This window comes from Crotalus tigris, unplaced genomic scaffold (assembly GCF_016545835.1).
Source record: "Crotalus tigris isolate CLP2741 ecotype Arizona unplaced genomic scaffold, ASM1654583v1 scf7180000024358.1859470, whole genome shotgun sequence".
In the NCBI taxonomy this organism is placed as follows: domain Eukaryota; kingdom Metazoa; phylum Chordata; class Lepidosauria; order Squamata; family Viperidae; genus Crotalus; species Crotalus tigris.
Window position 1 is genome coordinate 867137 of NW_024100527.1, and position 23089 is coordinate 890225.

The 23089-nt window shown below is 36.8% G+C and overlaps 1 protein-coding gene across 9 annotated transcripts in view; it reads right to left on the reverse strand.

Annotated features, from left to right (window-relative positions):
* Positions 1-23089, reverse strand: part of ERICH3 (glutamate rich 3) — a 77530-nt gene that overhangs the window by 15920 nt on the left and 38521 nt on the right. For 6 of the 9 annotated variants that reach the window (XM_039327179.1, XM_039327173.1, XM_039327181.1 and 3 more), the window contains 9 exons: positions 21777-21899; positions 19065-19226; positions 15684-15893; positions 13698-13878; positions 11274-11460; positions 4966-5234; positions 3819-4070; positions 2245-2349; positions 130-540 (listed from right to left, as the gene is read on the reverse strand). In XM_039327179.1, coding sequence (XP_039183113.1) covers positions 130-540; positions 2245-2349; positions 3819-4070; positions 4966-5234; positions 11274-11460; positions 13698-13878; positions 15684-15893; positions 19065-19226; positions 21777-21899 — 1900 coding nt within the window. The remainder of the gene's footprint in view (positions 1-129; positions 541-2244; positions 2350-3818; positions 4071-4965; positions 5235-11273; positions 11461-13697; positions 13879-15683; positions 15894-19064; positions 19227-21776; positions 21900-23089) is intronic. The other 3 variants (XM_039327175.1, XM_039327174.1, XM_039327177.1) reach the window with 3 other exon arrangements.

The window sequence follows — 23089 nt, forward strand, 5'->3', positions numbered from 1 at the left end:
GCAAGGTTTTTATTCATATTCAGTATCAAAACATGGCACCAGAAAAATCAGCATTCACTTAAGAATCAACAAAGCAACACACTTGTATTCACCAACCCTAGTACAGATCTCTCTGCCAACCATACTTACCACCTTCCTTATCTTCAGAAATCCTCCTGCTCGGATAGCCTTCTAGGGCACTGCTTTTCAAATGCACTAACTTATCCTTCTCTTCCTCCTCCCCCATGTCTACCGACCCTATAAGCTTGGGTTTCTCATGGCCCGGACTCATGTCCTGAAGGGTCATCTCCACTTTTTCTTCATAGAAGATATCTGGCACATTCTTGGTGGACAAGCTTTCTGTTTCCCCCAAGTTTTCCTCTTCTTCCACATCAGTTCCCTGACGTCCCTCCCGTTGAGACTTGGTGGTTTCCGTTTCATATTCTGAATGAATGTCTGTAACGTCTTCCTCCTCATCACGCTTCCTGCCTTCGGACTCGGATTCGGTTGCGCTGCTGTATAATGTGCTGCTGCCGGAGACGGAAAGCACTTGTTTTCTACCTACAAAGAGTAAAGACAGTTACTGGCATCCTGCAACGCAATCCTTGGGATGTATTTTTTGTAAGGTCAAGTAGAGAAACTTACAATTAAGCCTGAAAAAGTGCCTCTCTTCACACACACACACACACACACACACACACACACACTGCACAATCACTTCATCCACTTGAAAAACACACTTGGAGCTTTATATTATCCCCTTTTTTATACAAAACATAAGTGATGCAAGTGGGAACTGAAGTTGGTGATGCTCGCTCTGCCATGGCTTATGAGGAATATGCAAATAGCATTAGGTTTAAATCTCCAAGAATGTAAAAAGAAACAGTACCTTTGAGTTATCCAGCTCATTAAAAATATTATCAGAATTTTAGAGAATATAAACAGACTAATAGCAAAATCGCTGTTTGCTACCCTCAGCAAAACATCATGAAATGTTTTCTCTAACTAATGAGTCTTGATTTATTCACAGCATTATGGCCTACCAGGATCTGAAAAATGTAAGTTCAGTCTCTCTGACCACCTCTTAACAAAACAATGGGAGGAAAAAATAAGAGTAAAGATTCCTTATCTATCTGGAGAGGTTATTAAAAACTTCCACATTGGGAGAAATTTTGCCTTCAATTAGACTTGCAGGTCTGCAGCTGTCAAGAATAAGAACAGATTTTGTGGATCATTGTATATAGAAAATAAGTCTACTGCTACAGTGTTTGAATTTTAATTTTCAGTCAAAATTAAATAAAAAATGCATAGTCCCTCCAAAATCTTTCTGTACTACTACCTGAGAATGAAGATAGATAGATAGATAGATAGATAGATAGATAGATAGATAGATAGATAGATAGATAGATGATACATACATACATACATACATACATACATACATACATACATACATACATACATACCAGACAGACAGATATGGAAAGAAGAAAAAGAACTCATCATATAATGCATCTGTTTTCTATGTCCGAACAGTCCAGCATCTTTTAAATAAGAAATCCATTGATACTATAAGCAAAGAAGCAAATCAACAAGGACCCTGACAAAATGACTTTGTTCCATTCCAACAAAATAAATTACACAATAACAAATCAAGGAGCTCGGATATATTTTTTTCAGATATAAAACAAATTCAATCATGGCTAACCATCCAGCGACCTGAAAGAAATGAAGGGGTGAGCTTTTAACAAACATCTAAATATTGTATTGACAGCAGAACCAAAGAGGAATGGAAATGAACAATTAAAGAATAGTCATTGGCCTTCTGATTATCATCTCTGTCTGGACAATCCTCTATTACAAAGTGAGACTCCCCACCCATCACTGTATGGTATCCATATCATATAGAGTCGGTACCCTACAGAAAAATACCTACACAAAAAAGAAAGGTCTGTATACATTCATTTGGAAGCAAAAACCCCACAAGCAAGTTGCCCACATTCATTTGGAAGCAAAAATTAGCTGCTAATTACTTTCCCGAACACGAAATATGATCATTGTTGAAATTCAAATCATATGATATAATTTGGCCACAAGCCTCAGAAGACACACCAACTTTTTAAAAAAGGAACAAAATGTGCAATTATGCTTATTAATGATTAGCAAAGCTGCAAGATGATTATTTGTCACAGTCAGTGACTATGTAAAAATTGGGTTTGTCTTGATCAGAACCAAGATTCTTTTCCATGCAAACCAACCCCAAACCTGGTTTGACAGCCTGAGTTTGCTGTTGACCTTTATGCTTCCTATAAAAAGCTTGGATCTTTCGGGCAGATGCATCCATTTCCAAGTCAGTTGCTTTACCTTTGCCTATATTTCACAGAGAAAACATGAAAGTAAAAGCAACATTAACATTTGGTTTGAATAAAACAATGTTCTTTCATGTACAGTAAGGCCCATCAAAATGGAAGAATTTTAGGGATAAGCAGTAAATATAGAAAAGTCTGGAATAGCTTCGGTGTCAAGAGGGGAATAAGTTACAGCCAAATCAGAAACAGTAAAATAGAAAAGAAGAAATCAGGTTTGCATCAAGAAGAAAGCCAAAAAGCTGGCTGCTTCCATAATTTTGCAAATGTGCTCTGCTTGAGACCTGCTTCCACACTTTTTGTATTAATGAATGGGAAATGAAATACATGCTTCCCACTAGATTATTTATGGGAGTGGGTGGCTGCAAATACATACAGGAAATAATTATCTCCATCAGTCATGGTGACTGGAAAAGAGAGAGGTTACCCAAAATCTTATTTATTCTCCTGAAACAAATCCTGTGACATTTTAATCTCCTTGTGCTAATAATTATTGAGGGTTCGCTACACTGAGCTTTCGTTCCCTGCCTCGAACCCATCTGGCCCATGAACACACATTTTTCACCTTGAGGTTGGGACATTTCATTGTAGGAACAAAGTGAGGGTGGGTCGAAATAGTGCACCGTAAAGTTCTGTGGTGCAAGATCACAAAGATAGGACAAGAGATCTCTACAACTGCTGACAGACAGACAGACAGAGATGCAAATGGAGAATACTCTTACAGCACTTGACACTTTACAATGCTAAAGTGACACCTACTGGCTACCCTGTAAGTGTAGAAAGTGAGAGAAAAATACCACCAACTCAGAAAAGACAATGCATAGCATAGACCATTGTTCGTACTATCCGACTTTGCAAACAAAGTCATCAACTCGCCTTTGTTTTCTCCAGTGTAAACCATGGATTACAAGCTATTTGAGTTTATAAGAATATAATCCCATCTTCTCAGTCTCTCCTGCAGGGAGCTTTTGTTAGCTAACTGGCATAGAAATTATTCAAAGATCTACTGGCAGGAGCCTCCTAAGAACCGAAGATCTGCTTCTGATTTGACAACAGTACATAGAACAGAGTACATAACATGGTTATGAGGGAAGTTTCAAAAAAGACAATAAGAAGCAAAGCTCTCCTTATGCCTTGTTTTGTACAGAATAGAATAGAGTCTATTTCATTCTACACAAAGGTAAGACCATTGTGGTTCAGGCTTCAAATGCAGACATAAGTCATAACAGATACTATAATATTTCATTCTATAACTGTCAACTTCATTCCTTCATTCGTACACTCCTCTTTGGCTGAACAGTCACAGAGGCAGATTCAAAAATAAGAACATGGGAAATGAATGAATGAATGAATGAATGAATGTAAATTCAACTTTAACTGGTACTTAACCATGACCCTGAAAATGAAGAGTCCTCTGAAATATTAAAAAGCTATTAGGATGGTGTACTTCAATTTAAGAAAAAAACAACTAACCATGTTTTCTCTCCTCTTCCTCTGTGTAGCTTTCCGTATATCCCTCACTTTCATCTCGCTCACTATCAGAAGTCCGTGAAGATTTCTGTGATGAGATTTTTTTCTTCCTTTCATCATCTGAACGATCTGTTTCCCCTTCGGAGAGCGGCTTCCCTTTTTCACTCATTTGATCATCAGCACGTGCTTCTTTCTCAACTTTCTCAACTTTCCCAACTGATTTCTTTTCATCAGCTTCAAAATCTTCCTCATATGCTGAAATACAATGATACATATATTGGGAGATAGGAAATTGACTGCATCTTATTACTGGCTCTCATTAACCCCCAAAAGGTTAAGTCCATTAGCTTTTGGTTCGCCTTTGTACTTGACCCTAAAAAATAGCAACAACATCAAAGTTAATAGTGGACTGAACCTGTACAATGTGTTTTTCTGTCAAATTTAATTGTCCACTCTGCTTTTATTCCTTTCATTCACCCTCCCCCCCCCCATGTTCTAGAATGCCAGGAAACAGGAAGAGATCTCACAGGAAACCATTTAAGGAAACAAATTATCAATAAAATGCGGCCAAAGCAGCATAGGACTGATTATGTTGATCTCTCTCTATTCTGCTTGTGAAACTCCATTAAAACAACTGGTATAGTACAGTGTTACATTTGCTTTATAAACTGTCAACACTTCCTAAATTATGTGCAGAAGAGAGGCTCTTCTTGTCCTTTTATCTGCTTTTAGACAAAACCAGTTTTATTCTCCTAGATGGTATTCAGTTCCTATTGTGCACAGGATTCTGCTTAACTACTTTGACTTTATTGAGTGATCCACGATAAGAATGAAATAATAACAACAAGCGCCTTAGAAGCTCAAATCTGGTACACCTGGACAATAGTAGATCCAGGATGGCTGTTTCAGATCAATTCAGTTTTAGGGATTCCTTCATGCAACTTACCCTGATAAAAGAGAATATTTGTAGCTCAGGGTTGAAATGAGGAGTCCTTGGTGTTCTTTGAGCTTGGTTGTTTTCTTGCAGACATTTCATTACCCAAATTTGTTACCTAGTTTGGGTAATGAAACATCTGCAAGAAAACAACCAAGCTCAGAAAGCACCAAGGACCCCTCACTGACTAACTTGCTTTCTCTTTTCAAACCATACCTTCATAAGCAGACGTTTTCTGGGTATCCTCAAATTCATCTCTCTCTTCTTCTCTTTTTTTGGTCTCCAATTGCTTTTCTTCAGCACGTTCTGCAGCCCGTTTCTTTACTGCAGAAGCTGAAGGAAAGTGGGGCGGTAATACTTTTTTTTCCTCTTTCAACTTGTGTGTCACGTCCTCTTTCTTCCAATCTTCCAGCTTTGCACTTTCTTCAAGGGTCTTCTTTTTTGGAGGTGTAGGCTTTTTGTCCAGGCCCAATGAAATTATACATCTGATAAAAATTTAATATAACATTATGAAAACATACTAGCAAAAGTGTCTGATTCTACGGATTACTCGAAAATAAAAGCAGAGAAATTTCCTGCATTTCTTTTTTTAAAAAAAAAAACAAGAATGGGTATACAACAATATACAACAAAAAGATTTATGTATACTGGAATTGTACAAGTATTACCAAAACAGCTGGAGAAAATCATTTCACCAGCTAATTGACCCTAATGAAAAACTGTAACGTGAGAGGAGACCTTTTTTGGGAGGGAGGTAATTTTCCATTTGTCAGTCGATTTTCAGATGAATGGATTCATAACGCATTAAGGGAAAATATGGCAGAGTTTTTAAAGTCTTTTAAAAAAAGGAACGTTGGATGAAGCTTAATGTAAGGGAAAATAAGGGCAATTGATTTTATAAAATCAATTTTTAGGGCGATAGCCACTCTTAAGTCTAAGGAAGTGTTGAAGTCAATAGGCTGTGTCATTCGTCTACATACTTTCAACTGAAAGAAATATTTAAATTACACACAAAATTATGGGACTGACCCTGTGAAAATGAATTTGAAATTATACTAGGCAGTAAGGACGAACTTGTTATTGCCAAGGTTTATAAATTGTTATTGAAACTGAATTTGAAAAACAAATATGTGAAGCATTGTATGATTCAAAGAATTTTGATTATAATGTAATGCTAGAACAATGGGAAAACATGTGGATGAAGGGTTTAAATTTTATGTTGAATTATAATTTAAAGGAAAATGTTTATAAAATGATGTACCGATGGTATTTAACCTGACAAATTGTTAAAGATATATAAGGATGCTTTAAATATATATTGGAAATGTAAATGTAAAGAAGGAACTTTTTATCACTTTTATTGACAAAGCAAAGAAATACTGGGATAAGATTCATATTTTAATACAGAAGATTCTCAAAATAAATATAAAAATCAAACCAGAGACTTTTCTTTTTAATGGATAAAGAACTTGGGGAAAAAAATCAAGAGCTTTGTTATTATAGAGGTTGATACAGCAAAAATGCTATATGTGCAAAAAAGGGAAAGAGACACTATTTCCCATAATGGAAGAACGGCTGAAAAAACTGTTGGAATTAGTAGAGATGATGAAGTTAATTGTTTTAATCAAACAAAAGAATATATCCAAATGAGCCGAGGTGGCGCAGCAGTTAGAGTGCAGTACTGCAGGCCACTTTAGCTGACTGTGTTCAGCAGGTCAGCGGTTCAAATCTCACCGGCTCAAGGTTGACTCAGCCTTCCATCCTTCCGATGTAGGTAAAATGAGGACCCAGATTGTTGGGGGCAATGTAAATATATATATACATTGCTTACTGGTGTACACCGCTTAGAGAGTGCTTGCACTTAAAGCGGTATATAAGTCTCATAAATAAATAAATAAATAAGCTTTGCTTGGAAACTGCTTCTAGATTTTGTGCTTGAGACAGAAAAAAATGACTTTGACTTTGGATTTTGCAAGATTAGACAAGTTTGTTGTTATAGAAATGGCTAGTACATATTAGATAAAAAGTAAAAGTAAAATGTTGAGTCTGTAATATTATTTTTATTCTACTGGGCTGAAGAGTCAGAAGTTAATGTTTTTCTTCCTTTTCCCCCTTTATTCTATACTTCTTTCTCCCCATTTTCCCCTTCCCCATTTTTCCATTGTAAGCTTAATAAAATATTATATGTAAAAAAATTGAGGGCAATTTTTCAGGGAAAAAGCAAATGTACTGATTTGAGGAAATTAAAGTACCACTTCAAGATCAGAATTCACAAAATGAATGAACAAAATCATTGAGAAAAATATTTTTAGTAAAAACTTCTGTAAAATGAAATAGGTATAAGATTTCTTCCACAGTTCCCCAATTAAATTCCAAATTAAGAATTCAAAGATTTGTAGAAAGCAAATATTCCAGATTCAACTATACAACTGGATTGTATAGGCACAGTTTATAGAAGCATTATTTAATTAAACTGTGTTGTAATTTCTTTATAAATTGTAGAAATAAAAAGTTATTTCATGGGTTATTTTTTTATTTATTAAATTTATATGTCATCCATCTCACTGTTGAAGCAACTCTTGATAGCTTACAAAGTGATAAAAAGATAATATAAAACAATTAAGATGAAGAAAGATTGAATAAATATTTTAAATAAAGAGAATTTAAATAGGGACTAAACACCAAGAGGATGGGAATTTAAATAGGGACTAAACACCAAGAGGATGGGCAATACATAAAACAAAATCCAAGAAATCATTAAAGTATAGGAAGAAAGGACAATCGAGTAGAGGTATGGTACCTTTTAGAAATCACATTCAAAACACCTCATATATTATTTGTTTGTCTGACTGCCCATCTTACCTGTTATAATCTCATAATAATCTTATGAGAAGAAATCTGTGGGAAAATGGTGAGGCCACTGCTGTTTGATTTGTCTCTTGACTAACTAGCCGGCTGTGCTATTCCAACATTCTTTTAATTCTGTATTATCTAGACTATGTTATCTTTAATTTAGAACACCATAACTCCTCCCCCCCCCCAGAGATCACCTAGGCCAGGGGTAGGCAACCTTGGCTCAGGAATTCTGGGAGTTGAAATCTACGAGTCATAAAAGAGCCAAGGTTGGCCCTTTCTGCTGGCCTTTCAAAGGACCCTGGAAACATAGTTTTGCCATCAAGCATGGGCAGCAGAGAATGTGGCAAGCTGGCCCAGGGATAGAACTGAATGGTGTTATTGTGATTACCGTGGCTATACATTTTATGAATTTTGATATGATGGTTTATATATGTTTTTGGATTGTTCTTTTTTTTAATTGTTGCGTGGCTATATAAATTTGAATAATATATAAAGAAATTCAACCATCCATAAAGTGAAAGATAGTCTATATAAACAAAGTTTTAATTGACATTTAATATTTCAATGGCTTTGCTCTTGCGATGGGCAACAGTGGTTCTCAACCTTTTCTTCATCATGGACACCCTTTTAATACCTTTTGTGGCCACAGACCTCCATGACTTAACTCAAGATTTAAATCTTCAAGCCTTCATGAACCCCCTGTGATGACATCGTGGACCCATAGAGGTCCGCGGACCACAAGTTGAGAATCACTGGGCTACAATATAGTTGTATGATAACTGGGGTTCTTACTACTATCCCAATGGTTAGATAAGCTAGCAAATTAAGTGCCATCTGTTTGGAAAGGCGTGATCTAAATCAATCAATTAACAAAATAGCCTGCAGTCAGAATAAAAAACATTTTGCTTATAGAGAAGATTACAGGTGTTTTTACGCAAAGCAAAATCAATGAAAATGATTAAAATGCACAACAAAGCTATGTCTGTTCCCCAGAGTAATTATTCAAAGCATTTCACTATTCTCTTGCCTGATTTTTTGTCAAAATAAATTGGCATATAAGCAGACCTATATGGCTAGACTAGAAATGTAGTGAAAAAGTATCACCATGGCTTGAATTTGCATGCTTTCCAATCCTCAGAAAGCGCTTATCACATTAGTGATAGCATAACATTTACATTAATCATGCAAATCTGACTCTGAAGAGGAAGTGAAGTGTTTCTGGATGGTGCAGTATGCTTATCAGAAAAATCATTTGGCTCTCTGGGTATTTCTATTTCTTTCCTTTCCTTATTTTTTCACTGCTGTTTATACAATATTTTTCCCAGTGGGGAAATGTGCACCACTTTTTTGGCCTATCAATGCTTTGCACATCAAAGAAATGAAAATATTACAGAAGAAATGGAGGTGGTTGATGTTTTCATTTCTGGCAAAAGACGTAAAGAAGGTTCCTGGCCTAGACTAAAAATAAATGCCCTATTCTTTTATTTACACAATCAGCATAAATCAATACTTTTTTCAAACAGAGAATGCCCAGAAGAGCCCATCTTTTGAAACAATATAATATATGAACCTACTTTCTGAATTTATATCTTATGTTTCTCTGTATTATACTTTTGAAACATACTTTGAAAATGTAGGTTAAATAGTGTAATGCTCACAAATTGTAAATAAGTATTTTACTGAAAGGAATTTGGGCATAGAATTGAAAAGTAATCAACAACTATATAGCTACTGTTCTGTGATATAGAATTGAGCCAAAAATATCCCCCAAAATCAGCCTATAACAGGGGTATCAAACTGCTGGCCTGTGGGTTGGACGCGTCATGAGGAAACCATGCCCACCCCATTGCCGGCAATGTGGAAAAAGTTCTGATACATCGTGCGATGTCACATGATATCGTGAGTTTGACATGTCTGGCCTATAACATCCTAGGGTGTAGGATCTAGGGAAATAGAATTTGAAAATATATTACAAAAGGACTATGTACTATGAACAAGAGAACAAACTATTTTAAGCCAATCTAAGCCATTACATTATATTAATAGATGTCTTAAGTTTACCAAGCTGAAATCTACACTTCACTGTTTCTTTGAAATAATTGGCATTCTGACTGGTTATTTGCCACCAAACATGTAGAGGTCTTTATTGTCCACATCTTCACACTTTTGCTAACAGAACAAAGTGGGAATCTTCATAAATGCAGCTAAAATTATCCACACCACTGGAAAGCTGGAGTGAACTAGGTCCACAACCATGTAGATGATTCTAATGATGTTCAGCTGAATATGCAAAGTTGTTTCTTTCTAACTTTACAATCAAACCCCGAATCTTTGAGGCCACAGATTGTGAGGACAATCTGCTGGTAACAGTCTTACTGTGCCCCATCTCCCCTTCAAATATTCTGTGAACTCCCAAATAGTCTTAAGTATGTTTCAGTCTTCCTCTGCAACTTTCAGACAAAAGTGGATATAAAAATTAGATGGTTGGAAAAGATTTAATCAATCCTATTTTATAACATAAATTAATGGTTCAGTGGATGCTCTGTGTTATCAACATTAAAAAAAATAATCAAATTCTGATTTTATACAAAAAATCAAAACACAAGAGAGATCTGAGATAAATTTAAGGTTTTAAATAAACAGTTTTCCCAAATTTTCCGAGTAGAATAAATTGACAGAATTGTGCAATTGAAAAATTAATGGAAATGGTTGCTAATAATGTTTTGGAATCAAAATACATGTAGAAATGCCATAGAACAGTTACAAGTATACAGGTTCTACTCTGGCTTTGTGTTTGAATAAATATTATTCATGGCAATTTTCTTTCATAGGAGCGCTCCAGCAAGTGTTTAGTATGGATTTTTGATATGGTTGTTATTGGTGGTTATTTATCATATTTAGCCATTTCAGTCCAAAGCTCAAGATCAGGGACAGGAGTTGGTTGAGTCTTCTTGTGTTCCCAGAATTATTAATTCTAGCCCTGCATTTAGACTATTTTATCATGTATATTCACTACATGATGTGCTACAATTCAAATTACGATGCAACTACTTTAGATATCAGTTTACTGTAGTTAGGGAGAAAGGTGGATGCCATAAAATTGATGTGATAAACTTTTTGGGTAGGAGAGACTTCTGCTATATCATATATTATTCAAGCTGCTCTTTACTCTGATGCATTGTGTGGCTATCTGCAAATTGACCCCTAGATATGAGGAGTGACACATATACAAGACTCCATTTGACCAGCATTCCAAGTGGTACCAATGTTGTTATCCTATGCATTGAAAAGGTTTTCCTGTACACGGGTTTCTTGGGAACCAAATGAGCCTAACAAATAGACCCAGCTCTGAGGATAAGGTGAGGAGCACAATGCCAATCATGCTTTATGAGATCATTTTTCTCAACATAAATAGGTCACTGTCCCATGCCATGTAAAATGTATAAAGTTATTCATTCCCATGGAAAAATATATATAGAGAAAGATTTATTCATAAACTATCATTTATTTTTATATTAAGGATGCAAAGGGACTCTCTACTTTATAAGACTTAAATGATTTCTCCTTCAGAGCTGTGATCCAGACAATACCACTTGAAAGAAAAATTTGGTGGCAAATTAAAGACAATATTAATGCCTCAAAACAGACTGATCAATATAAACGCATACCTATAGCAAGGAGATGATCTTTCCACATTGATGAAACCAAAGTATCCATGCTTGCCTCCTAGCCGAGTACCTTTCCGATGCTTATATTCGCAGCAAGAACTTAATCGGTCAACCTGAATTCCATTGAGATAAAAGGTGAGACTGAAGGGGAAGCCATGATGCCTCCTGGAGATGAACTGAAATGTTTCTGTAATTGAAAAAAAGAAAAAAAAAGTATATATAACGGAGCTTTTTTATTATTTATTTATTTTTTATTTATATTTATTTTTTAAAAAAACAAAACAAAACCCAGAGCTTTTGATCATATTTAAGATAGACAAGGAACCAGTTCAATACAAGTATATCCCTGTTTCTTCCAAGACTGTACTACTTCAAGCTGTAAGTTAGAGGTGGCATGTTTCAAAGCTGTCCCAAATAAAGGGATCATGTATGCATAGGAAAGTAGTACTTCTAGGACAAATCCATGGTCAAATTGTCTTTGGTAAGCTTTCAAGATGCAGAAACATTTTATATGTTGTTGTGGGAAAGTAAGAGGAGAAAGGTGTATGGGATATGTTCACCTCCTTGGGTTGTTTGTAAAAATAATAAAGGTGGGACACATTAAATGAACAGAATTTAATAAAGGGGAATAAACTTAAAGTGGAGAGCTTTCTTAAATACAAAACAACTATAAAAACAATAAGCTAGTGTTAGTTTCAAGATTCATACATACACATACCATTACCTTACTATCTGACTAAACAGACTAATCTGATGAATACTAACAACAATAAAACTACTTCTAAGCACACATTTAAATCCAACTCTTTTTCTCTGCCTTATCAAGATCCATTCCCACCCAAACCTCCTTATGCTTATTTAGACCTTAATTGTTCTTTTATCAGATCTCATAGAGACTATTTTAATCTGTGCTTTACTTAACGCCAAACAAGATGTGACACTACTATCTGCAAAGCTGCTTTTTTCCTGATAGTACCACCACATCTTGTTTGGCTCTAAGTAAAGCACAGATTTGAATAGTCTAGATTAGAACTGACTAAATGAAGATGAGGATTCCAATGTAGAAGGGCAGAAGCTTTTACCTCAACATGGAATCATTGCAACAATATACCAGCTAGTTACACTACAGGAAAAAAAATACTTTTAAGCTACAGGAGGTATTTTTCCAATTGCAAATAGCAAAGGTGTGTGTGTGTGTAGGAAAACAAATATTCACTGGGATTACAGTAAAGAATAACCTAGTTTATATCCCACTTTAGGATTAAAGCCCTCAAATTTCCTATTTAGTGTTTTTAAAAAATGCCACTGCTAAATATACAGAACTGAGGGGTAAAACTAATTGCATAAAGGTATCTTTTCTGGTTTGACCCTTGCTTCTGTCTACTTTCCAACTGTTGCCCTGGTCCACTGCAGTCCGAAACCTCTGCATTCTCCTTAAACCTTATTAGTAATGCTTTAAAAAAAATAAAGTTACTCTTGAACATCATTTATTGCAAGTTTGCAATGCTTTTTTCTCTTTTCTAGAAACTTAAGTATCTGCTGTTTCATTCAGTATCAATCTCAGTTCCTTCTGCTCTTTACTTGCATATTTATGGATCAATCCTTCCTTTCACTAGGGAATGTTTTGTTTTGTTTTTTGCTGTTCCCCTTCATTTTTTTCTGTAACCTCCTTTCTCAAATACCATTCCAGCTTTATTTTACAGTTTCTTCATTAGCAGCTGATTTTTTATTTCATCGTTCCTTGACCTCTTCCCCTGTTGTTGTTAACCAGTCAGTCTAATACAGATTTAAGGCCTTTGGGCACAGACTACATTATTTCCACCTAGTGCCTAGCACTATGACAAATTAAATAAATGATAACTAACGATATAAAGGCTATCATTCCTTAGCAATAGCCCAGGACCATGGCATGAGATTAATTCTACCCAGTATGCTATTCTTCCCTTATTTCTGCTGGCAATTATACCTGGAACAGCTTTGCTTAAGTCAATATCATCACCATTGATTCACATTCAGAATCAAACCTCAAGCCTGCATTCATTTCCCTTCTGGAGCGATAAACAGTTCACACTGATATATTATAGCTTCTTGTATGTAGATAATTTGGTATTCATTTTACCCCTGCAAGTATTTTATTAAACATGCATCTCCATCCAAAAATTAATCTAGCCCACTGCATTTTGTTAAATCACCCCTGTACATCCCTCCTTCCACAATTTGCAAAAGTAATTGCAGCCTCATTTTCAATCATGAAATAGTAAATCTAAACTTGGTTTGAGGCAGCTGGAATATAAGTCCCTGGACACACATAAGCAGACTAAGCTTTGCAGAAATAATTCTGCTACCACTTCAACAGTTTATCCATATAAAAATAAGAGGTTGCCAGAATTCAGATGAATTCTTGGTGGTTTTTTTCAGTCTCACCTCCCTCCAGCAGTTTGCCTCTATACACACATAGGTTTTCTCCTCCACAATGCTGTTGGTAAATTTTTATTTCTTCTCGATAATCTAAAAGGTCATATGAAAGGTGCACAGTTTTTCCCAAATAGACCATGGTAACATATGCATTGCTTTGTATTTGAGGCCTGCAGAATTTTCCAGTGTCCTGCATAAAAAGGCAGAAAAGTGTACTGAAATATGTGGATTGTTAGACATATGTTCCCATGTTATCTCATTCTATTTTGAGATCACTTCAGTACTCACCCATGAACAAGTGCTAAAATTCAAAGGGATTTAAACCATTCCAAGTACTTCTTGCACATATCACAAAAAAGGCCCTCCAAAAGAAACATGTTGAATTAAAATCTGAGCTCAATCTGGCTGTATAAAAGTTTGTTGCATAAAGAAGAGCTACTTTAACGATATACAAAGCTGCTTTTGACTGCCTCTAGATAACCTGGTCTAGCATTACTGAATGATTGACATGGTTTCTTCAGAATTTCAGATAATTGCTTGAAGTTAACTGGAGATGCCAGAGATTAAACTAGGGTTAGAGTTAACCTAACATGAATAATGGCTCTCACCTTTGTGCTGATATAGCACAAAGGGAGAAAAAGATAAATTCTGGATAAATAAGGGGAACCTAAAATCTAATTTCACAATGGCTTTACTATCATAATGCCTTTCCACAAAACTTCTATGAAACCACTTTCAAATACAATACTGGTTACTGCAACTCCAAAAAGAATATTGTAGAACTAAAAAAAGGTACAAAAAATTGAATCTGTATGAAAAAAAAAAGTACTGGAACAATTGAAACTTTTTTGTGAGAAAAAAGTTAAGAGGAAATGTAATAGGAATTTGTAAAATTAGGTATGCTCTGAGGATGTAGAGAATACTGAAATTAAAAGTAATCCTATAATTCTGAAGGGTGAATAGTCAGGATAGTGGAACCAAAGTCATTCTCATAAAAGTAAATAACCACATTTGAAGCTAGATGATATGGTAACGGCACCCATACTAATCGTTTTAAAATAGGATTAGACACATTCGTTTAAATTAATATAGTAATTCAGAATCTCACTGTGGATAGCTCCCACACTGGAGCCTCGGGTAAATCTAAACACCTGCTGAAAAAGCCTAAAAGAAATGAAAAAAAGGGGAAAGGAACATCTAGGCCAGTTCCAGAGCCCAGATCAGCTATCTGTAAGGTCTATGGGCCCAAAGGCATAATACAGTGCTTAACTGAAATTCATGGGATTTCAGTTACTTGGTTATTTGTATTTTATAATGGCTTTATTTAAAGTCGTCATCCTTAATTTCAGATTTACATAACATAACGTTTGCTCATTGAGATCAATGAGCAGATATGAGTTCTTTAATATTATGAGCATCACATATAACACTTTTTCTAAAAGTGTTACTTGTATATTTAAATGCAGCTTCTCTAGCTACAAGGAACAGTCAGTCTTTTGCAAAAGGGCTTACCTTTCTTTTCCAAGTTATTTGCTATAAAGTATCACTCTATATCCACTTTCCTTATCCTGGTGCCTTCCCCCAGATACAGCAAAAGCTTTCTGATGGCAATTTCTAGAATTCACAGCTAACATTTTTGCACTGCTGTAGGTTGGGAAAATGTACTCTATATTTTGAAAAATACTTGAAGGAAAGCTTGGATGAAAAAGCAGTAGAACAGATTCAAAAGAATGGTTCAAAGTATTATATTTATCTATTCAAAAGACTGATATTAGAAACAAAACCAAGTTTTTACAGGAAACGAAAATGCAAACTTTCTTTATTTTAAAAGATGTATCTCTGTGTGCATTTTAAAAAGATGGAGAACGGTATTTCTTTAGCAAAAAAAGCCCATCAAGGAGTAATTCAGCACATCTTCATATGCTTAGTAGAGGCCATTACAAAATTACTTACACAAGAAAAAAATGCAATAGTGGGAAGAAGAAGAAGAATCACCTTCATTAGCAACTGCTCCAGGCCATTTGATGAAGTTGTAGGGCGAAACCGTCGACCTCTTCCCACAGGTTTCATGGGGATTATAGTTTTGTCACTTCTGGGTGGTTGTGGAATAGGTATCATATAATTGTTAATAATGGGAAGTCTGTATGGGGATACTTCAACTGAATAATCCATTGAATGCACAGGCCTTAATATCCCTTTGTCCCCCTGAAAAAATTGAACAATATTAATATTCATTAACACTTAGACTCACAGAGCAGTTGAAAGGTGCTTAGCTAGAATTTTCCACTTAGTAATTCTTTAGTATTTTGTTCATTTTTAAAAAAAAAAAAATCTAAATTTCATTGGTTTCAGCAGGGATTCTCAGCTGAAAGAGATTTCTCATTCCTGACTCCATGTATAAAATAGACTATTGCTTGACCACATTCTGTAATAAACCATTAAGGTTCTTGGCAAGTGTTAAAAAGGCAGCTCATAAGTACAAGATCAATTGTTACATCCAATCTATGAGTCAGATTCTGAACTAGAAGAGTAGGTTTGACATATTCTGAGCTTACAACTCAGGAGTCAGAGGGATCTCAGGTATCTGCTCAAAAAGAGCAGGACCTGTTGGAGGAAGAGCCTGCAGTTCTGAAGCAGTCAGGTAAGCTCTCACCTGACCTAAAGCCTGAGCTGAAAAAGTTCCATAACTCTTCTTCTACAAAAAGTATACTAGCTTGCTTGAATCGGGGCTACAGCAACACAGGCTTGGGAGTCAAATTTCTTCTAGCAAACCACTTTTTAACTTTGGATTTGACTTCCTGAAAGTATGGTGCTTCTGATTCCCTGACTGACTTCTGAAAGTACAAGACTCCACTCAGCTTTTATTCCTGCACCTTGGGTTTATCGGCACAGAATTTCCACTTCTAAAATAAAATTGTTTGTTTTTCCTCAGCTTTTTCATTCCTGCACTGCGGGTGAGATTTACAGCCACTATAAAGACCATTTTTTCTGACTTCTCGCAAATTGCTGGTTGAGAATCTAAACCGAATTACTACTTGCATGTAGAGATATATTATATTATATTATATATATGCTTTCTAAGGCCAGAAATGATATGAGGTATGTTTAAGCTGAATTTGAAGACTATCTTCCCATACTGATCATGTTATTTACAAGCTGAGTCCAATATAATGTATGGATAAAGTTATTGCTATTATAGAGTGGGTTCTCTCTCTAACCAAATACTCCATTTTGCATTAGCTGAGCACCTGTCACTTTGCAGTGTGTATGTGTATAAATGATTTAATAGTCTTAATAGCTTAATTATTAATAAAACATTACATGTTATTAATAAAGGCAGAGATCAACTCTAGGCTGGAGCCAATATGTACAGGTGGGCCTAGTCATGCTGTTTAGATGTCATTTTTACCACTAGTGTCCCACCAGAGCTCCTATGGCCTAGATTGCTCCATTTTGTAGCTGCTTTATCTCCTGTCACTATGTCCTCCTGAATATCTCCCAGGTTCAGTTAATATGATTAAGCCAACAGAACTATACATTTGGTTTCAATCACTCTGCTTTGCTCACAGTTCAACAGTTTTCCTTGCCCTAAGCTTAACATGGTGTGAAGTAAATCAGGTATCATTGAGATTATTGGCAGCTCCCTCCCTTCCATCCAGGACATAGCATATAAGCGTTGCTTGAACAGGGGCCGCAAGATTGTCTGGGACACTACATATCCACTTCACAACCTGTTTTCTTTGTTTCCTCCATAGGAGGAGGCTCCGTGGTATTCGAAGCAGAACATCCAGATTCAGTCACAGTTTTGTTCCATACTGTATTAACCTTGTGAACTCTAAAGCTTCCTCCTTCCGTTATGTATTAAAGATGGACAGCAATTAATATTTATGTTACTTATATGTAAGGGTGTAGGTCTATACATATGTTGTATATAGTATGTTTAAATATGTGTTGTGTATGTGTACACTTTGAGAACAAGCGACGAAATTTCATTTTTAATGTGTGCCATTGTGCCCACAGTAAAAAATGACAATAAAGGTTATCTATCTATAACCATAACACTGCTGCATAAAACAATATTTTAGGAAGTATTTTTATCTCACAAGCTTTCAGAAGCTATAAGCTGACGCCAACTTAATTCAGAAGAACAGTAGTACTAGGAATTAGACGTGTGTAGAGTTTCAAAGACGTGTGCCTCAAAGGTGCTTTTTTGAAAGATCTTCTTTCAAAGAGGTGTTTTTCCCTTTCCCCCCTTCTCCATTATATTTGTGTCTATATACATGCCATACGCTCTATGGGTCACTTTGGGTGAATCCTTCTCTCTCAACCCAACCCACCTTACAGGATGGTTATTGTGGGGAAAATAGGAGCAGGAAGGCGTATTAGTTATGTTCACTGCTTTGAAATATTTGTAAAAGTAATAAAGGCAAAATAAATAAATCTTTAAAAAAAACAAATGGTGAAAGAAAGGAAAGGAGAACAAGTTCCATTACAGAAACAGTGACTATTCAGGCAGTTTCCAAGCAACATCTAATCTTCAGAGGCATCCATGCCCTTTGCACCTTTTCCCCCCTTCCTTTATTTTCAGCAGCTGCTTCTCTTATTTCTTTCTTTCTTTCTTTCTTTATTTATTTATTTATTTATTTATTTATTATCTGTTAAAGTTATTTGCTGATAGCTAGTGCTATCTCACCATAGCACTAGCAGCTAGCAATAACACTCAGACTTATATACCCCCTCCCCAGTGCTTTGCAGTCCTTTCTGAGCGGTTTACAGAGTCAGCCTAGGGCCCCCAACAATCTGGGTCCTCATTTTACTGACCTCGGAAGGATGGAAGACTAAGTCAACCTTGAGCCAGCTGAGACTTCAACTGCTGAACTGCTGGCAGCCAGCAGTCAGCAGAAGTAGCCGGCAATACTGCATTCTAACCATTGCACCACCATCCTAGGCAGCTTACAGCAATAAAAAGGAAGAAATGAAAAAAGTGTAAAGAAAATAGAAGTAAAATAATAGAACAAAGTAAACAATGAAAATGAAAATGAGAACATCCGTATGATAACAAAAGATGGATAGGTGGAGAGCAGAGATCAAGGGGGAAGGTGGAGCCTGCCATCAATCCAGCAGCTACCTCCAGCATGGAATTCCCCCACTGGGTCTCCTTATCAGGAAGATGACCCACCCCCACCCCCCATTTGCAACCAATTGTAAGAAATAATTGCCCTTTGTGGTTATCAACATTCTGCATCATTCTGCATTACTTCACATTCTATTTTTTTAAAAAATGTACTAGATGGTTCCTTGTGTATAATTGAACAAAATGACGGTATATCCTCATTCTTCCTATTGTAGTGCATGTGTAAAGAAGTAAATGCTAACCTCACTAGCAAAATGATATTCTTTGTCAACAGTGAGAAACTTTGGTCTGCAGCTCAAACCAGTCTTTGATGAACCTTCAGTCACAACATTTCCGTAGAGGGGCTGAAGCCGGAGTGGCTGTTGTATGTTTCCTGGAGCAGTGCTTGGTCGAGGATAAGTAATCTGAACCATTAAAAGACACAGAGGTAAATACTTAAGTTAGGTTGAGTAAACTGGTACTCTGTAAGTTTTTAGTTACAACTCCAAATATCACCACTGGATTTGTAATCAAAAATACTGAGAGGACACCACACTGCCCCTCCCTAACTTAAGAACACGTACCTTATGCACATTTCTGAAAACGAAATTGTAATCTGTCTATATTTGGACTTTTTGTTTCAAAAGAGATAGATGGATAGATAAAGATTTTACAACTATATCAATTTATATCCCTTAAACTAAATTGTGCAAAAACTGAATTAAGTAAAATAAGCCAATACATATTTCATTCAAATAGGTACAGTAAATCCTTATGATCAGTGGCTTAATGACTATTCAAAGTTATGACAGATGTCCACGACAGCTACTTATGACCCTGTTTGAAAGTTATGACCTAGTTTGAAAGTTATGGCCGCTGCAAAGTTTCTGCAGTTGTTCACTCTTACAACAAACTGCAGGGATGCTGCAGTTTCCCCTCCACCCATTTGTCTCCCCCACCCATCCTGCTGGGTCCTCACAGGCCTCAGCCTGCTTTGCACCCAACCATTCAGACACCCAAGAGAGCCTAAAGCCAGGCAGCCAACACTACTGGTGAACAAGGGGCTCTGAGAGCTTGTAGGCCAAGGCCTGCTTCCCATTCAGCCCCTCCCCAGGGAGCCTAAAGCTTGGCAGTGAATGCTACTGGTGCATGTGAGGTTGTGAGAACTTATAAGCTAAGGCCTGCTTCGTAATCAGCCACCCAAGGGAGCCTAAAGCCAGGAGGCAGACATTCCCAGTGCAGGTGGGGTTATGAGAGTTTGTAGGCCGAGGCCATCTTCCCATTCGGCCACCCAGGCATTTGCAGGACTTGGCCTGCTCCTCAGCCAGCTCCAGGACCCAGTAGCACCAAGTTTACCTTTCTGCCTCTTGCAGAAACCTGCTTGGCCAATGCAAGACTCAGCATTCCTATAGAGCAGTGGTTCTCAACCTGTGGGTCGGGACCCCATTTGGGGTCAAACGACCATTTCACGGGGGTCTCCAAACAAGGCTGTCCACCATTTTTCCCCCTTTTCTTTGGCCACACCGTTGGCACCCGGTGATGTATAAGTGGTTGGGGGTCACCACAACATGGGGAACTGTATTATGGGGTCGCAGCATTAGAAAGGTTGAGAACCACTGCTATAGTGATTGCCTGCCTTGTGGCAACCTCATGCTATACTACAAGCAAATGTTATTCTCATGAGCCTGTAGGGGACTCTTGTTTTTTTTAAAGAGTCTTCATTTGTTTGTAGAGTTTGTGGATGGAGGGTAGGGATCATGAAGCAAGGCCATCTCACTTAACAACTGTCACCACTTGTGACCATAATGGCCATTATGGTTGTAAGTCAAGGACTACCTGTATTCAAAAATAGCTATATTCTAACAGATATATATTTAAAATGGTCACATTAAGTAGAAGATAACATTAGCATAAGACAGTGCTCATGAAATTAAGCAGGGATTTCCACAACAGAGTTTCTTTATATCCTAAAACGGGTCTTCAAACTTGGCCCTTTTATGACTTGTGGATTTCAACTCCCAGAATTCCTCAGCCAGGCATGCTGGCTGAGGAATTCTGGGAGTTGAAGTCCACAAGTCATAAAAGAGCAAAGTTTAAAGACCCCTGTCCTAAAAGATCAATTGGGTGTATACACTTGGAAACATGAAAAAGTTACATGAACTGTAAGCGAACTAGCATGATATAAAAACTTTTTTCTAAATGTTGGAACTGCTTCTTTTGGTCTAGGCAATCATGTTTTAAATGTGATTTTTTTTTATATAAAAAGGAATACCTCATACATATTTTAAGCCAACCAGTGCCATTCTAGAATTGGGTAGCCTAAACAAATTACATAAATAAAGAAGTAAAACCTGTAACATTGACTTTGAGTAGCCAAATCTCCATATTCGTGCATCGAAACACATAAAATGATTCTAAATACTTCAGTCTTTAAACAAGCCATAGCTTGCTAAGTTCTTACAAGGATAAAATAAGTACATATGGCCCAATTGTGCCACTAAATCTCCAGCACTTTTTTTTTACCAATTCAGTCTAATGAAAGAGAATTTGTTTTACAAAACCATTTCAAACTGGAAGAGAGAGTCAAAAAAATTCTCTTGATTAAATGGATGGCAGACTTGTTTAGTTTCCAGTTAGTTCAGGACTATTTGTGAATATCTTACCTCCACTGTTCAAATATTTTTTCAAAGGAACCACAGCCTTCTTGACTGGCCATACTTCATTAAAATCCCATCTCTCCATCTATAAATTTGGTGGAGATCTGCAAATGTCATTTACAACCACAGCCATGTATGGCACCTTGACATCCTTTGGATTAAAAGGGAATAAACATTTTAAGATAGTTCCCAGTGCTGCAAATTTGCATGATGTCACTTTGATTCCATTAAACCAGGGCTCCAGCTCCAGGAATCTATATATAAAAAAAATTGAAACAGGACTATTGTTTATCCTACAGAGAGTCACTAGAGACTCACCGTGTGACTTGATGGTCCTCTCTCACCCAACTTGCGCCGCCCAAAGCGATTTCTTGGTACAGTGGGTGGATGTGGGGAAAGCAAATGATGGGAACCATCTGCTGCCTTTCTCGTTCGGTCCGCCTAAATGAAGGAGAAATGACAGACTTGACATTACATATACAAGTATGTTACCTTATGGTGGGCAGCCTCCTTCTCCATGTCTTTCAGCCATCCCAGGTGAATCCAACCAGAAATATGCCTAGGTGAACTAATTATGCTTAACTAGTTCACTATCTTAAAAGAATCTTGCAAGTCTAAAAGTACAAATTTACCACCACCACTTTTAACTACTTGATCCATTAGGGTGAGTCCTCCCTAATTTTCTTTCTCCATCCATTAAGCCACTGACGACTCCTGCCTCTCATGGGATGGTTTCCTAGGCAGCATCTCTTCCCCTCATTCCCCAAGGTCATCCATACATTCCATTACAATGTCATGCTGGTGACATATGTGCAGAGATGGTTTCCATTTTTACAGCCTGTGGTTTCTAGCAAGGACTTAATTCTATATATAAGCGATCCCATGTGAGACAGTCAGGCTCCTGTAGACTCGTGTAAAGGCAATTCTCTGTGAAGTTAATGTGGCTACTGCAGAGAGCTGTACTGTAAGCATATGGCTAAGGAAGGGGAGGGCCTGCTTACTCCTCATGCAGCATCAGTTTGAACATGGAATAGTAATGCCTGAACATAGCTTGAGATACCTGAGTAAACAACATTGTTAGAAAATAATGCTCTTTGGCAAAGCTCTTTGTAAATAAGACTTCTACCCAGGAATTCAGCCAATATCTTCAAATCCCTGGAGAGAATCAAGGCCCACACCTGAACCTTCAAATATTAGTAAATTTGCTTTTGTTTTGTTTTGTTCTTCCTTTGAGTCAGTTATAACTCCTGGGGACTGCAGTCTGTGCAGTTTCCTTGGATATATTTGTGGTCTGTCATTGCCCTCTTTCTAGGGCCAAGAAAGTATGACCAGTCCAAAGTCACCCAGCTGGCCTCATGTCAAAGGGATGCCTAAAACTCACCATCTCCTGGTTCCTAGCCTGGTCTTCAACCATGTATCAAACAGGCTCTCAAATTGGCTTTTCTATTTATATAAAAGTAATTATGTCTCCCTGTGAGAAAATTATTAGGAAACAGTAGCAGAATGTAACCAAATACCCATCATGAATAGAATAAAAAACATTCTAATTGCTAGACATAGGAAAAAGGAATAGCTCATAAAATCAAGACAAAATCTAGGGCCACTAGATTTATGCTGCAAAAAACCAGGGT